Source organism: Malaclemys terrapin, chromosome 25, assembly GCF_027887155.1.
Source record: "Malaclemys terrapin pileata isolate rMalTer1 chromosome 25, rMalTer1.hap1, whole genome shotgun sequence".
Taxonomy (NCBI): Eukaryota; Metazoa; Chordata; order Testudines; family Emydidae; genus Malaclemys; species Malaclemys terrapin.
In genome coordinates, this window is record NC_071529.1 from 16006846 (window position 1) to 16023828 (window position 16983).

Below are 16983 nucleotides of genomic sequence, written 5' to 3' on the forward strand. Positions count from 1 at the left end.
CCTCCCTGCTCAGCCCCATCGCAGCCCCTCTGTCTCCCTGCCATGAACTCCGAGCTCACAGGAGATGGATTCTGGCAGCATGGGAGCTAATAAGCAAGACAGTGGAGCGCTCAGCAGAGCAGCGTTCCCTTTGATTAGTGACCTAATCCCCCAGGAGAGCGACGGCCCAGCTGGCAGCCGAACACATAGGAAAGTAGGTTACGTTGCTTGATTAGAGCGGGCCTTCAAAGAGCAGGGCTGGCACCGGCACCGGCACGGGCACCAGGGGCCATGGAAATGTCACCCTGATAAGACACCGAGTGTTGTGTACAATCCCTGAGCTCTAGGGACCAGCTCTCGATTAAGGGCTGGGAGTTTCCATTCTCAGCCCACGTCAGGCTCCATGTGGTGCCCCAGGGTTAGGTCAAGAGGAGGTGGCTGGAAGGTGCCTGTCTCTGGCTGTATTGTTCCTGCCACCGTGCAGCAGCCACACCCCTTTCAGCTGTGGCGAGTTTGGGGCTGGAGTCTGAACGCCTTGGGGCATCCCCAGAGGTGGCATGATGGGACAATGCCAAGTCAAGCTCCCTTTGCCCTGTCCCTCTGCCAGCATGATTCCCCCTCACCCGCTGCGACCTCTGTGGGTGGAAGAGGGGTGTTCATTCTCCATGCTCATCAGGGCTTGGCCCCTCTGCTGAGGCTGCTGGCAAGAGGCCTGATCCCAGAAGTGGCTTTTGTGATGGGGACACCTGGCTGCCGGAAGCTGAGCTGAGGTCCCCACCCGATTCAGTGCACACAGACCCCTGAGGCCTGGCAGCTGGGGTGGCTCCCAGCCAGCTCTGGATACGTCCCAGTGACCTGGAGGCAAAGAGGCCTGGTGCCCCTGTGCTAGCCCTTCCCTGCAGCGTTAACACTGTTAGCTCTGGAGCTCACCATGTATCCCAGGAGCTCAAATGCCAGGTGAGCTCCCACTTTTCCACCTGGTCATCAAGCCTGGGCTCTGTACAGCCTTCTAGACCCGCTCTGGATTTGGTCCCATTTCCATGCACTGGGCCAAGCCCCAGAGCTTATCTAACAACATTCACCCCGTGCTCGGTGGTGGGGTCAGTGCTGAGAAGGGAGAGAGGAGAGGGAACCTGCTTTTCCTCTGCCGGGGGCGTCGGACACCTGTCTGTGGCAGAACTGGTTGTGCAGCAGGGTGAGCAGCACAACTGGCCCTGCTGCACCTGCGCCATTGGGAGGTGGCAGCAGTCCTGACGCGCAGGGTTTCTCGCGCAGGGGAGACAGTTCTTTCCCTGTGTGATTTTGGAAGCAATGGGTTTGCACCAGTTGGTGCCAAGATCAATATCCTCCTCTCCCTGCCCCAGCCCTGAGCCGCATGTTCTAGTGTCCCTGTCTCTGAGCTGCAGATGATTCTCACAGGACAGCTGCAGAAAAAGCCACCCAGGGGCTCCCCCACCCGACCTGTGTACATCAGGCCGAGGATCCCTGGCTTTGCTAAAAGCCACTGCCAGGACAGGAGAAGAGGGAAAGCAATTCCTGGCCTTCCTGGGCAGGGAACTTCACAAACCTGCCATACACTGCAGGAGTTCATTCCCGCAGCTCTGCCCGGTCCTGGAGGGAAGGCAAAGCTTGCACCGGGCATGCTGCTTCCGCGTGGCGTTGTGCCCAAACGGGGGTATTGGGCAAGTGAATTCGCTGGGAAGGGAAGCCGGGCCAATGCGTATCTGCTTACGAGAGGGAGCTGTGTGAGGGGCAGGGATAACCTACCCCCTTGTGGTGGATCTCAAGAAAAATGGCACCTCGTGTGTGCTTCCTCTGCCCGGGAGGGAACATCATTCTGCAGCGCTGAGCACCGAGGTGTGTGGTCTGTCACCACGAGGTCCCCTCTCTGCCATAAGAACAGTGTTTGCTGCACTGCATCCGACCGTTGGTCCATCTGGCACCCTGGCTCTGGCTTCAGAATGCAGCGACCCCTTCCTCCCCTGACCTGGCATTGCTGAGGGGGGAGTTATTCCACACACGTTTCTGCAAGTGGCCTGTGCCTGTTCTCCCAGCAGCACATGCTCCAGCGGAGCAGAGGGGTGGGGTGATTTCTTCTCCTAGCTCGCACACCCAAGCTACACATTAGCAATTTTCAAGCAAGGCGAGAGAGCGGGTCTCAGCAAAGGGGGTGCTGGCGGGAGAAGTCGTGCCCAATCCGCTTGGTCACTGAGCAGGGGGGAGGTGACGCTTTCGGGAACCCGCCAGCGTTCAGGGGATTTGCAGTTTGATCCCGGACCTATCCAGGGCTTCTGCAGAAACAATGTTTCATTAAATGTTTCTCGACCCCTCCCCCCCCAGTTAAGGGGATTTGCAGTGCTGCACATTGACTAGTGCTGGGTTGTGAACTTTAGCCGCTGCTCCAAGGATCTGTGTATATTGTCCTGGAAATGGGGTTTAGTGGCTTTAATCTGGGTGGAGGACACTGCTGGGCTGAAATCGTTTAGTAGAAACAATCTGACTTTAGGGGAAATAAATTAATCTGAGCTACAATTGCTTTGGATTTTGTGTCAATGGCTCCACAGAGCTGTGAAACGAATGGAGAGCACCCCCGTAACGGCAACAGGTGCTTGTCCATATGCGAGATAAGGGCTGCAGGTCCCGGCCATACACTCATTAATAGCTCATAGCTTAATGTCTTTATTACACACTCACTTTGCTCTTTTCACCAGCAGCGAAAGCAGAGCTGGGTGCCATGCTGAGGCTGCAGACAGACCCAAGGGCCCGATACCTTGAATCACAGCTGCACGGAGCAGGAGGCGGTTCCGGCAACTTGCAAGAGAGAGGCAGCTGCTGCTTTCCAGTAAACATGATGCTCTGAAGCCTCAGGTTAAAAGCGGTAAGTAAATGACTAGAACAAGCACTTTGCCACAGCTCAATTACACCTGCGTCACCCCGCTGCCTGAGTCATTTCACACCGGAATGGAGCATGGACTGCAGGGAGCAAGCCTGGGAGGGCCAGGGGCGATCTGGGACCCAGTCTGACTTTCCCAGCTCTAGAAGGAGAGGAAAGGAGAGGCATAAATTAAGCTCCCTATAAAGGATCTGGTCTGAACAGGGCCAGCCCTAGACCAAATGGCGCCCTAGGCGAGGAGCCTCTTTGTTAAACTTTTGAATACCTTATTTTTTATTGCATTTGTAGCCCATTTCATGAGTTAGATGCATGATTTATCCCTGTCACGTAAGACGATAAATTTGCACGCTAGGATCTGTAAATCTATTTATTCATGCCATATGTAAACAAATAAAAATAATTTGTTTCCTTTAAATGGATAGAAACTTTTTAATTTGAAGAGTAACTGAAATGTACTAACAGCAAGAAATTGAACTGTGCACCAACATTGGGTGGACATAATAATATAAGAGCGGCCAGACTGGGTCAGACCAAAGGTCCATCTAGCCCAGTATCCTGCCTTCCGACAGTGGCCAATGCCAGGTGCCCCAGAGGGAATGAACAGAACAGGGAATCATCAAGTGATCCATCCCCTGCCGCCCATTCCCAGCTTCTGGCAAACCAGTATTAAGTAGTGTTCTAGTAGGTGACAGCCTTAGAATGTTAACCCTCGTCCTGTTCTTTTGGCGGATACAGACTAACACGGCTGCTACTTTGAAACCTGGTCCTTTAGTGCCCAAGGTCGCTTTTCTCGCCTTTGCCCTCACAGCGTCAGATCCAAAGACAGGCCAATGGCACTTTCAAGCGCTGAAATAGCAAGCGGTGTCAGCCTCTCATTAGCCATCATCCATCGAAGATATGTTTTAATGAGCCCGAGCTTTGAAAAGCTGCACTCACCACCCGTGACTGTCACTGGCAGCGTGAGCAGAATCCTCAAAGCTATCCACACATTAGGAAAAGTGTCCTCCAGCTCTGCATCATGCATGAATTGGAGAACTTGGAGTGGAAAGTGCTTCCCGTGTGGCAGAATGGGATGGCTGTTGTCCAATTCGACATAGAGGTCTTTAGCATTGATGTCCGAACACTCCCCATGTGTCAGCGTCCAGTGAAGGTCCAGTGAATTGTTCAAGAGTCTTTTCCTGTCCCCTGGCAGCTTACTAAGGTCATACAACCCTTTCTCCCCCCCCGCCCCACCTTCTTTTCATGGTGCTTCATTTGTCTGAACCTTTCTTCAATGGACACTCATGCAGTGTCAATGAGCAAGCAAAAAAACTCCCTCGTGAATTTTTCTCCCAAGCTTCCCATCACCTCATCTCTGCCCTCGTAACCAAACTGTCTCTTCTTCTGATGAATACAAGTTTCCTTGAAGACAGGCTCAAGTCCTCAGTTTTCCCACCATTTCTTTGGCACTAGTGATGGCATCTTCAAATCTGTTGTCTCTGTAGGCCACAATGAAATCAAGGCAGCTTCTCATCAAGGTCGCGATGTCGGAGTTTGTAATGCCTTGCTTACAACATTTTCTTGGAACAGGATATGGGCCAAACCACAAGTGAGTGATCTGGTTTGCCAGGCTTTGTGCCTCATGTCGGATTCTGGCCTTGGCTTTACTCAACTGCGCCGGTTCCACCAGGGTGTCATAAACCTCAGTCACTTGGTACCTCACTGGCCTTATGCTGCCTATGCAGCTCTCCCAGCGAGTGTCACTTAGCAGTTTCAGGGTTAGATTTGTAACATTGTCCGTGAGACTCTTCCACCTGATTGCTGATGCTGAAAACAGGGCATATATCCTTTGCAGTAGTCCGGAGAAAGAGATTGAATCTAAAGAAGATGACGCTGCGTCTGACACAACTAGGTTGAGGGAATGGCAGCCAGAGCTGTTTCTGTCATCACGCGAGGCTGATTCTTCCTTATCCTTTCTCTCCTTTTCCACGTAAACCAGATTTTTCTCTATTCTCCACTTGTCGTGTGAGCCTCACTCTCCTGCACGCCGCCAGGAAACCTGGACAATTCTCCATCACTTTCCTCACATTTCCATTCCTTATCTTCAAGTAAATCTGCTAATTCCTTACTAACAGGAGTTCTGCCATTTACGCTTCGCTCCTCAATTTCTTCTGCATTGGGACAATGGCTACTGCCTACAGCCCTGTCTGTGTTGTTCTGTTTCATATATTTTCCCATCAAATTTGCCCCTTGCTGAAAACTAGATGCAATTGTGCTTTTCACTTCCTATACTGAGCTCCTGAAGGCTTCTTCCGGGGCATCTTTTATTTCCTACGGGGGAAAACAGACAGTATTAGGGAGAGCAAAAGTCCATGTTCTGCAGTCTTGGGCCTGGTCTACACTAATCCCCCAATTTGAACTAAGGTACGCAACTTCAGCTACGTGAATAACGTAGCTGAAGTCGACGTACCTTAGTTCGAACTTACCGAGGTCCAGGTGCGGCAGGCAGGCTCCCCCATTGACTCCACGTACTCCTCGCGGCGAGCAGGATTACCGGAGTCGACGGGGAGCACTTCTGGGTTCGATTTATCGCGTCCAGACAAGACGCGATAAATCGAACCCAGAAGTTCGATTGCCAGCCGCCGAACCAGCGCGTAAGTATAGACAAGCCCTTAGAACGTCATCAAACAGTACGTGTTAAGCATAGCAAAAGAAGTAACTATTTCTTTTATATTGCTGCATAGATAGGGATTCAATAGATATCTCTGGTGTCTCATTAAATATGTCCTTTATTAGGCGCTACTTATACTCTTCAAGACTTAAAACAAATACACTTTCACAGTTACACAATAAAGCAAGGTTCACTATATCGCGGCTGGGCTGTCACTTCATTCTTGTATCTCACTGACTGACTGGCGACGCCACGCCCCTTAAGTCCCCGGGAGGGCTGGGCTGACAACGTTCTTGGAGGTTCGAGGAAAATGTAGTTCTCAGAAAGTTTGGAAGGTTCCACGAGATTCTACAGAAGTCCAGAACATTCTAGGAGGTTAGTGAAAAATGAATCCACACACGGAATACCTGGAACATTTTACTTCAAACGTTCTATTTTCCCTTTTGTCACTAACAACAAAAACAGCCCCCCCAAGCCCAGCACCCCATGCGGTCGCCTGCACCTAAATCCGGCCCTGGTTCTGATCACTGCGCTGTGACAGCGCATGGCTGGCTCTCCCTACTCCCCTCACTGAGCACTGGAGAGTTACAGCCTCAGCAGAATAACATGCAGCCAAGTGAGGAAGAGGTGACCAGTGGGGACTCACACAGGTTAATTCTCCTGTTTCCATGCAGCATCAGCATTTTAGGAGGCGCTTCCTTGGTGTGGAGGTGTCTGGGTTTGTGGATCAAGCGTCTCCTCCAGCAGGAACTGCAGAATAGACAGCCGAGGAAGGACCCCAGTCTAGCAAATGGCTCTGTGCTGCATATAGGAAGGAACTCATGCCAGAGCAGGGCAGTCCAGTGCGCCATCTTTGAGAATAACAACAGCACTTGTCATCCACAGATCTCAAAACACTTTACGAAGGAGGTCAGCAACATCACCCCCATAGGACAGACAGGGAAACTGAGGCCCAGCGAGAAGCAGTGATTTGCCAAAGGTCAGTGGCAGAGTCAAGAACGGAACGCCAGCCAGTCTCCTGCCTCTCCCAGACATTAATGCTGCACCTGTGGGAGGAAAGGACTTGGTCATTAGTTGTGCGCCCTGGTCTGATGTCACCCCGTGATGTGGGTCTGTCCTTTAGCTGGGGGCAGAAGGCAACTGGCCCACAGGGCTCATTAGCCCACAGTAACCGGAGAGGTCTTTGTGCCCAAGTGCTCCCATCCCAGTGTCGGTCTTTCTGCAAGGAGGATCCGTCTCTTTGGGCTTTGCCATCCCAATATTTGGGGTTTTCCTTCTGTCAGAGCAGTGCCACGGAGCCCTCTTGGGACCAAGGCCCTGCTGTGCTAGGGGCTGTACAAAGAACAAAGGCAGGCCCTGTCCCCGTGCAGGTTTGGACAGAAGGCCGGGGACAAGGGGCAGCACCTATTGCGTGGCCACCACAGCCGGCTCGAGGCCCGGAACAGCAGGCTAGGGACGTGGGTGTGAGGATTGGAGTGGGACGCAGAGGGTCCGGCTGGCCAGGCTCCTCCTCGGGCTGCTTGTTCTGTCTCGGTGGCGCTGTTATTGTAGGGTCGCTCCCGGAGCTGCCCCCCCGGAGAGCGGGGGGGGGGGGAGGCTCTGAACTGTCCCAGCCTCACCAACACCTGCGTCCTCCTGAGGGTCGGGAGCAGAGCTGGGGGGTGAGTGGGGAGCCCCGGGCGGGCCTGGCCCCCCGCCGCTCCCAGCCCGGGCAGGCGCCGAGCCTGCCGCTCACCCCGCTCTCCTGCCGGCGGGGGCGGGGCGGACCGGGGGCGTGCGCTGCGCCCGGGGAGGGGGAGGCGCCAGGCAGGCGGAGCTCGGCTCCGGGCAGCCCAGGGTCGGCGCCGCACAGCGGCTCCCAGTCCGGGCTCGGTGGCTGCTGCGCCTCCAGGTGCGAAGCGGGGAGCCCGCCTAGCCCCGGGCGCGGACCCCCCGCACCCCCATGCTGATGCTCCACGTGGCCGGGCCCCCCGCGGCCGGAGCCATGTCCCAGACCGAGGTGGATCTGTCTGGCTGCGGCATCGCCCTGGAGCCGGGGACCCCCGGCCGGGCAGCCCCGCTCCGCAGCCGGGGGCGCGAGAGCCGCCGCGGCTCCTCCAGGTTCAGCCGGCGGAGCTCGGCCGAGCTGGAGCGGCTGGGGTACGAGGGGCCCCCGGGGTCCGGCCCGGCCGGGGCGCAGGAGACGCGCGGGGACCCCCGGGCTCTCCAAGGCGCAGAGCCCGCGGCGCGCTCCGGCTCGGGCAGCGAGAGCGGCGGCCAGACGCCCTCGCCGCCGCCGCCCCCCGGCCGGGTCTCCCCGCGCGGCGCCCCCCCGGACGAGAGCCGCCGGGCACAGGAGGAGAACGAGGAGATCGAGACCCGCGCCGTGGCCACCTCCCCGGACGGCCGGTTCCTCAAGTTCGACATCGAGATCGGCCGCGGCTCCTTCAAGACGGTCTACAAAGGGCTGGACACCGAGACCACCGTGGAGGTGGCCTGGTGCGAGTTGCAGGTGGGTGTGGGCCCGGGCCGGGAGCCCTCAACGGGGGCGGGGGGTATCGGGGCCAGGCGCCCTCAGGCAGGGGCGTGGGGAGGGCTGAGAGACACTGGACATGATGGAAAGCGCCCCCAGCGCCCCCCGTTCCAGCGCCTACGCCCTCAGGTGGGCTGGGGGGTCCCCGGGGCGGCTGCTCGCCAGGGGTCACTTTGCTGCACACCTGTCGGAGGGCGGGGTGCTGCAGAGCCAGGAGCCCCCAGTCCCTTGGCACCTGGCTGGCCTGTGGCGGGGGGTGGGGGAGAATGGGGCCGCCTGAGTGTTGAGCGGGGAAGTGGGTGCCGCGGCTCCCGGCGGTGGCTGGCTGGGCAAGGCGCAGTCCCTTGGGGAGGGGGTAATGTTCTGCAGGGTCAGGGGCCAGGGTGCCTGAGAGTGGGGAGCTGGTTGGACCCTGATGTCTGACAAATTGGGGCGATTCTGTTCGGGATCCTTCCCCCACGCTCCAGGGGCTAGTGGAGCAGCTCCCCAGCACGGGGTCACAGCGACTGCAGGGCTGGGGCACCTCGGTCCGGCCTGCCAGCCCAGCAGGCTGCAAGGCCCCTGCTCAGGACCCAGCGTACCAAGCCCCTGTTTGGCTGCCCCACTCTGGGGCTGCCCCCTGCTCCCCCAAGGTTCCCAGATCAATGGGGCTCTACTTCAGGTTAATCCGACGCTGCGCTGGGGCACAAGGCCGCCCCTTGGCACTCAGGCTCCAGGGGTGGGTGGGGGGTGAGGGCTGTGTGGGAGTTTCCCCAGCCCTGGCCCTGGATTGCTGAGCTAGGCAGGTTGGAGTGAGGAGGGATTGATCAGCAGGATGGGCCTGGGCCCTGGCTCAGTGCTTTGACTCTGCCTGTGGTGTTGGCAGGGCGAGGGCAGGCCGTTCGGCTGGGCCAGCTTTTCTGCAGGTGCCAGGTCAGTGGCTCCTTTCCCCAGAGGGGTTTAAGAAAGTCTGGGGTTTGTGACTGGCTCAAGTGCCCCTTTGACGGCCCTGTGACTGAGCCGTGGGTCGGGTTGGGCTCTCCCGGACCCCCAAAGCTGAGTTCAAGACACGTCTCAGACTTCAGGTGGGGGCATGTGCGGGTTGCTTCCCCCAGGTCCCTGCCCCCTCCTTCGGCTTCAGCCTCTTTCTTATTCCTTGGGCCTCCCACTCCCCAGAGATCCTTGTGATACTGCGGCAGACTGGGGAAGAAGGAGCTCCGAGAAGGTGTGTGGGGGGATTGGGGCCACATCTGGTCATTTCTCCGTTATCTCTGGCTCCTGCAGCCCCAGGTCTCTCCTTTCCATTAGTAGTGGCCTCCCGTGGCTGGCACGCTGGACCTGTGATTTCTCTTACGTAGGAGAGCTGGCAGCAGCAGCCACAGATACTGAATTACCGTCATTCACGGCTATTCCCATTGGTGCCATTTCTGCAGATGGACGGCAGCAACCCAGCAACGCATGCCCTTGCCCACCTCCAGCGTGGCTCAGATCCGTAGGTGCCCATGTGCTGGGATCTTGGTGCTGTGCCAGACGGGGTCAGACCAAAGGTCCATCTAGCCCAGTATCCTGCCTTCCAATAGTGGCCAGTGCCAGGTGCCCCAGAGGGGATGAACAGAACAGGGAATCGTCAAGTGATCCATCCCCTGCCGCCCATTCCCAGCTTCCGGCATGTTGGGCCCTGGTGTGAAATGCTCCCAGCATCTCGCTGCCCAGCCGCTCTGGGCTCCTCACAGCTCAGTTCTGCATCAGTTGCAGCTTCCTGCATGGCTCATTCTCATCACATGGTGATGGCAGCGCCCGCAGCCAGCATGCTAGTGCCGTGCATGCCAATCCCGGCCCCATAGAGGTTGTAGTTGTGTATCAGACCTTAAGTGCCAGGTTCTGGGCTTCCTTTTCTGCATGCACTGCCCCGCCCATCAGAGGGGCTGCTTCAAACGCCAGCCTTGCCCCCCTTGCCAGCTCTGTGCCGTGTTCTACAGAACTAGCCCCTTAGGGTTCTGGTTTCGGGGCACTGCTGGCAGGTGTTGGAGGTGCCTCTGGAGTGTAGATGGGGGGTATGGTTCCTCTCCGGTTCTCCTGACAGAGGCTAGTGTGGTGCCAGGGGCGTAATCAACAGAGATTTGTTGGTGGGCACCCGTGGCCGGTCTGTGTGACGCTTTCAGAAGCTCTGTGGTGCCCTTAGGGGCTGGATGCAGGAGCTGCTTTAACACACCCGGACCTGGCACTTTCTGGTCTCCTGCCAGCTCTCCCATCCCTTCCTCCTCCAACCCCAGCCTCCCTCTGCTGGGACTGGGGAGTTAGTGCTGAGAGGGGGCTGGTTTCTCTAGCCCCCATCCTCCTTCCTGCTGCAACCAGCAGCAGGGCTGTATGGGGACTATCCCTTCTGGAGGACCCCACGTCTCCACATAACCCCTTGGGATGGGCTTCGGCTGCAGTCCAGAATCTCTGACCACCCTCGTCCTTGGGGCGGCTGGTGCAGCTGCGAGTTCCAAGTCCTTGTTTACACAGAAAAACGTGTCTTGCGAGTTTGTCTCCTGCCCCTAAAAGCAGCGTGGGGCGTCGCTGTGTGAGCTCGCCGATGGCTGCGTCTCCGGGTGGGCGGAGGAACTCCTGCATGGCAGCGGGTGGTTCTGGGAGGAAGGGGCATTGTGCCCTGAGCAGCAGGCTGGCCCTTCGTGTCTGCCCACTGGCGCTCTGCTCGGTCTGCCGGAGTTTTCTCCCGAAGCTTCCCACCTTGCACACAAGGCGGAAGCCCCTTGGTATTAGTGGTGACGCTTCCCGGGGTCAGGCATTGAGGTCCTTTGCCCAGAGGTCACAGTCACGCTCTCCGCAGTCAGCCCCACCGTGCCTGGCTTTTCCTGGGTGTGGAATTTGTGTGTCTCTCTGTGGGTTTGTCACGTGCTGTATCCTGTATTTGGGCCGTGCCAGGCATGCGTGTCCCTGGCCCGTTCTCCGCGCGTGCAGCCTGGGGGGCATCTGGCCACCTGTCTTGGCCCCAGGTTGGTTCTCAACCCTGCCCCAGTGTTGCTGCTCCAGATTGAGTTGCCAGGCGGATCCCAGTCTCTCTCCACAGGCCACATCAGAGGGCGCCCGGAGCACGGGCCGTTTGCGAGGCTGGATCTGAGGTACCCAGCAGACGTCCTGCAGCCCTGCTGGGGCGGGGGGAGGGGGCCGTTTGTGTTGGTCTCTTAGCGTGGCTGGCAGTGTTTGGCGCGGCCAGGCCGGCTGTCGTGGGGATGGTGCCAGACGGCTTTCTGGTGTGCTTACAAAGTGATGCTGATTTGGGGGGCCACCGAGTGGGGGGCCTGTCTGCAGGCATCAGTGCTGAGCAGTGCCTGCCGCTCCGTGTGGGCTCTGGCAGGCTGCACCTTCCCAGGAGGAGGCAGGGGGATACAAAGTTCCTGCTCCCCTTGAGTCCCAGGAAAGCACAAGAACAGCCACGTGGGTCAGAGCAAGGGTCCGTCTAGCCCAGTGTCCTCTCTGCCACCAGCCGGCAGTGCCAGGTGCTGCCGAGGGAATGACCAGAACAGACGGTCACTGAGCGCTCCATCCCCTGCCGCCTGGTCCGAGCTTCTGCGCCAGCCCTGGTTCGGCTGCCTCCTCCAGCTCTGCTGATACCCCTCGATCCTGATCTGCCCCCCGAGCGCTGTGCCAGTCCCCTCAGCCCCGACCCCCCTGCTAACTCCACCCGAGAGCTCTCCCAGTCCCCTCAGCCCTAACCCACGGCCCCCCTGCTACCTCTTCCCCCCCCCCGAGCTTTGCCAGTCCCCTCAGCCCCGACCCACGGCCCCCCTGCTACCTCTTCCCTCCCGAGCGCTGTGCCAGTCCCCTCAGCCCCGACCCATGGCCCTCTGCTACCTCCCCCCACCCACAGAGCTCTGCCAGTCCCCTCAGCCCTGACCCACGGCTCCCCTGCTACCCCCCCCCACAGAGCTGTGCCAGTCCCCTCAGCCCTGACCTACGGCCCCCCTGCTACCTCCCCCCCCCCCCCGAGCTCTGCCAGTGCCCCTCGGTTAGGATTTCCTCATTCAGCATCTCTTGTCCCAAGCCCCCTGTGCCATGCAGAGCCAAGGAGCATGTGAGCAGACTTAACAAGCCTGTTTTTGAGCCCTAATCCTGCAGAGAATCAGCCGCTGTGGTACAAATATAGGAGTTTGTACCACAAATAAAAGTGGTTGTGGTTGTGCCCTTTCAGAAATAGCTTTGTCCTGCATTTGTCACACTGTTGTCATTTATTGCTTTTAAAATATAAACGGTCACTTGACCTCAGCCCTGACCCGCTATTCCAGTCCTGAGCTTCTCACCCAGCTGCCCTGCCGGTGCCCCTCACTCCCGACCCGCAGCCCCTGCCAGCCCAGCCCTGCCCCCCCCCCCAGCTCTGCCGGTGCCCCATAGTCCTGGCCCAGAGCTCCCTGCTACCCCAGCCCTGCCCCCCCCAGCCCTGCCGGTGCCCCATAGTCCTGGCCCAGAGCTCCCTGCTACCCCAGCCCTGCCGGTGCCCCTCACTCCCGACCCGCAGCCCCTGCCAGCCCAGCCCAGCCCTGCCCCCCCCAGCTCTGCCGATGCCCCATAGTCCTGGCCCAGAGCTCCCTGCTACCCCAGCCCTGCCGGTGCCCCTCACTCCCGACCCGCAGCCCCTGCCAGCCCAGCCCAGCCCTGCCCCCCCCCCCAGCTCTGCCGGTGCCCCATAGTCCTGGCCCAGAGCTCCCTGCTACCCCAGCCCTGCCCCCCCAGCCCTGCCGGTGCCCCATAGTCCTGGCCCAGAGCTCCCTGCTACCCCAGCCCTGCCGGTGCCCCTCACTCCCGACCCGCAGCCCCTGCCAGCCCAGCCCAGCCCTGCCCCCCCCAGCCCTGCCGGTGCCCCTCACTCCCGACCCGCAGCCCCTGCCAGCCCAGCCCAGCCCTGCCCCCCCCAGCTCTGCCGGTGCCCCATAGTCCTGGCCCAGAGCTCCCTGCTACCCCAGCCCTGCCGGTGCCCCTCACTCCCGACCCTCAGCCCCTGCTACCCCAGCCCTACTCCCCCCCAGCTTTGCTGGTGCCCCTCAGTCCTGACCCGCAGCCCCTGCTATCCCAGCCCTGCCCCCACCCCACCCCAGCTCTGCCGGTGCCCATCAGTCCTGGCCCGGAGCCCCCTGCTACCCCAGCCCTGGGCTCCCCACACATAATAGTCTTGGCCTGACATATTTCTGGTTTCTGAAATCAGGTTTAAAGCAGTGTTTTTATTGACTGATGCCTGGGGGATGCTGGGAGGGGCTGGGGAAACCAGAGGCCCAAAGTGGGTCCAACTGGTAAATATTTGTTTATCATGAGCGGTTTCCTGCAGGACCCCCCCCCGCTCCCCCCCCCCCGCCGCCGTGGGCAGTGGCGCAGAGCCAAGAGCTGGAGTTGCCTGAACTGGCCAGGGCGTGTCTGCACGCTCTCTCCTTATGCACCGAGTGCTTGTCCCTTCCCCAGAGCCCGTGCTGCTGTGGGCGGAGCAGAGCTGAGGAAGGGGGGCTGGTGAACCCAAGCTGGGCCCCCCCAGGTGGACATGAGCCCTTCAAGGGGGCAGAGGCCTCTGGGGTTGCTGTTTTACAGTGTCTGTGGTAGTGCTGGGCGCATCCCAAACACTGGCAGGACAGGCCTTGCTCCGGGGGGGCCTGGGCGGGGACGGCACGCGGAGAGTGTCCGGGGGTGACCCAGAACCCTTAGCCTGAACTTGTCTTGTGCTTACAGGCTTCTCTTTACTGGCGCTGCACTGCTGGGGGTCGCGTTACACCCCAGGGAGGGGGCCAGGGGCTCCTGGTGCGTTTCAGGTGCTGGGGGCAGCCTCTGCGCCCACATGCCCAGCTGGGAATGCAGCTCCAGGCTGTCCTAGTGGCCCTTAGGTTCAGGGCAGGTGGGTAACATCTCCTCTGGTTACTGCTCCACTGGCCCCAGGGCAGCCCCCCCCCCCGGTCATTCTGGGTGTGAGTCCATGCAGCTTCTGGGTGGCAGAGCCCTGAGCCGGCCTCCCCATGGGTAGCAATACAGTGGGGGAGACCCCACGCTGGCTGCCCAGGCAGGGCGGACTGGGGCTGTGGTCTGTAGGCTGGGCTCTTGTTTTGCGCCTCAGACTGGCGCATGCTGGGACAGTGCTGCCCAGGTGCTCTGGTCACGGCCTGGCACGAGAGGTCCTGTACTCCCCGGTTACTCTGCGTGGTGTGGGCACCGCTGGGGGACCTGTTGATCTGTGGGAACACCCCATTCCCTGGTGCAGGCAGTACCATTCCCTCTCCTGGGGGACAGACCTCCCTTGAAGTCTTGGCTCTAGCAGGGCTGTCAGTACTTGCCTGACCCTCGGGGCAGGGCTGGGTGTGTAAGGAGGTGCCAGGTGTTGCTCCTTGGCTGCCCGCTGATGAAGCAGCCGTGGTGCTGCGCTGGGAGCCCCTTTCTGCCTGGCTGTGGTTGGGTTGGTGGGTTTCTGCCCCCACCAGACTGATCTGGGAGCCGCTTGTTCCAGGCCTGGTGGTTCCTGGTACATGTTGGGGCTGTTGAGTTTCACGGGACCTAGGAAAACGGTCTGCCCCCTACACCCCACTAGCTGAGCAGCCGTGGGAGGGTTCGGCTCCTCGCGCCCAGGGGTGCTCTGACCGTGGGTGCCCGTCAGGAAGTGAATGGAAGAGCTGAGTTGTTTTCAAGCTGCTGTGGGATGCGAGGGGTGAGGGACACAGAATCGCGGTACACATGGAGGCTGGGCCTCTGCTCCCAGCCTGGGAGGAGACCACAGCAAGCAGGGAGGCTCCGTTGATCTCTTCTCCAGGCGGCAGTTCGGTGCCAGCCACGCTCTTTCCCGGGTTGCTGTTTCTCGGGGGCAGCAGCAAGCTGGCTCCAGCTGGAGAGGTCTGTGGGGCCCTCCCAGGTGGGGATTTATGGCCGGGTGCTATTTCAGGGCTAGGCTGCACTCGCTATGGTGGCCTGCAGAGGCTTTTAGCTATAAATGCACCATAATTATGTCAATTGGTCCCCTCTCCAGGAGGCTGGGCCCTGCACAATGGGGCTTTCAGAGGCTGCTGCTCGGCCCTGCTGCCCAGGGCATCACAGAGCTGGGTCTGTAGCCAGAGCCTCATAAACACCTTCGGAGAGGAAGAAACGTGTAAAAATACCACACCGCCTCCCCCAGCTCCACCTCGGCAGGGGCCAATGAGAGCAGCGGGGCGCCCGGGCTGGCAGCGGGACCTAGCAGTGAGAGCCCGGCCGGCTCTGGCACTTGGGACTCGGTGGCTCTGGGTGGCTGAACTGCTGGGACCCCTCAGCTGGGAGTTGGGGCGGGAGGCAGACGGTGTCTGCAGAGCCCTCGGGGAGCTCAGTGGCGCTTCTCCAACACACGGCGAATCCCCGGCTTTGGGCTTTAATTCCAAGTGCTCGTTGCTTGCCCCGGGTCCTCTCCTCATGTGCAGGACACACACTTACTGCAGCTTTTCTCCTGGTCCCAGTCCCCCTGCCCACAGGGACTGGCCAGAACTCCCTTGGTTCAGCCTCGCCCGGAGGAGGCCAGCCCTGCCTTGGCAAGCCGGGGGGGGGGGGGGGGGGGGGCTTCCATCCCAGCTTGTTAGCCGGCTCCAGCGTCTGCGACCCAGAGCGTCGTACTGCTGTGCACGAGGCGGCTATTAGCGAGGTACATTGTGTCCCTGCCCTCCAGGCTGAGCGAGGCTGCTGGAGCTGGGGGGTGCATCACCTGCCGGTGCATATCCTGAGCAGACGCCTTAGGGGCCCTTCTCAGTGAGTGGAGCCGGGGGGCGGGGGTTGCTGCTGGCATTGCTTGGCAGCGCCCTCCTGGGGCTTGTCCGTTGGGCACAGGCCATCTTGGCCTGTGTGGAGCTGCTGGGGCACCTGGCCCACAAGGTGAACTTTCACCAAACATAGCGCTGCCGAAAGGGTGTCAGGACAGAACCCAGGCATCCTGGCTCCTAGCCCCTCCCTCGCCCAGTCGTAGCCCCCACATCTCAATGGTAATGTATCAAGAATGCTAAGCAGCATGTGCCAGCTTGGTTATTGCCCTCCGGGCATGGGGGGCACAGGACTGGAGGGCAGGCTGTGCCCTCGCAGCTCTGGGGGTGGCGCGATCCCCCCCCTGCATTCTAGCACTCCATCTGGGGGAGCCCGTATGCTTTGTCCAGGCACGGTGAGCCCCTGGGGTGGGGGGCAGCAGCAGCTCGCAGGCTTGGGCAACAGATTCCGGAGTTCCTGGATCTGGTTCCTTGTGAGCACCTTGGGAGACGTGTGGCTTCCCGGAGCCCAGCCCTGTGCCAGGCCAGACCCCCTCCCCTCCCCCCTCTGGGTCTGGAAGCTGGAGGTGGGGAGCTGCCCGGGGACTGTCTAGGGCTGGGATGCTCTCGGGCGACTCCCCAAGTGCTTCCGGCTGCTGATTGTAATGAACTGAGGCTCAGCTGGTCCCTGGCGAGTTTGCTGGGTCTCAGGCTGGTGCCACTGGATGTGTCGGTTGGTATTTCAGTTTGGGAGCTGGAATGGTGGTCTCCTCCTCGGCTGCTATGGGTCAGGACGGGCAGAGCAGGGGCTTGGAGATCAGTTCACTTGCCCTGGATCTAAAAGGTGCCATTCATTGGTCTCGGCGGGTTCCCTGCTCTGGGCTGGGCGGGGTCAGGGCCCCGAACGTGGGTGTGAAAGGAGGGGATTGTGCACAGCCCCATGTGGGGCACTGGGCAGCTGCAACCCAACCACGGGGCCAGTTATGATGCAACGAAAACATTACGAAAGATTCCCGGGCTGATTTATGGCTCCTGCGAGCCAAGGGGCTGAGCGCACGGCTCCCTGGAGCCTGCCGCTTCCAGTGTTTAGGAACGCGGCAGCCGCGAGCCGTTGGTTTCTTTGGCTGTCAGGGCAGGGATGTGGAGAGCTGTCCCAGCCGGGCAGCTCCGGATCCTGCCTGCGCTCTGCCTGCTCGCTGCCTGGCGCTGGGGCAGGGGGGGTCAGCCCTCGACAGGCTCCCAT

At 60.0% G+C, this 16983-nt stretch overlaps 1 protein-coding gene and 1 long non-coding RNA gene across 3 annotated transcripts in view; one reads left to right on the plus strand and one right to left on the minus strand.

The window, feature by feature from the left end:
* Positions 1-5622: 5622 nt before the first annotated feature.
* On the minus strand, positions 5623-7251 carry LOC128829015 (uncharacterized). The gene is made up of 2 exons (XR_008443273.1): positions 6927-7251; positions 5623-6568 (listed from the first exon to the last, which is right to left on the minus strand). It is a non-coding gene; the product is annotated as an uncharacterized LOC128829015 (long non-coding RNA).
* Positions 7252-7379: 128 nt separating this feature from the next.
* WNK4 (WNK lysine deficient protein kinase 4) overlaps positions 7380-16983 on the plus strand; it is a 28488-nt gene continuing 18884 nt past the window's right edge. For both annotated transcript variants that reach the window (XM_054014057.1, XM_054014058.1), the window contains exon 1: positions 7380-8013. In XM_054014057.1, the coding sequence (XP_053870032.1) occupies positions 7465-8013 (549 nt within the window). In that variant the 5' untranslated portion in view covers positions 7380-7464. The remainder of the gene's footprint in view (positions 8014-16983) is intronic.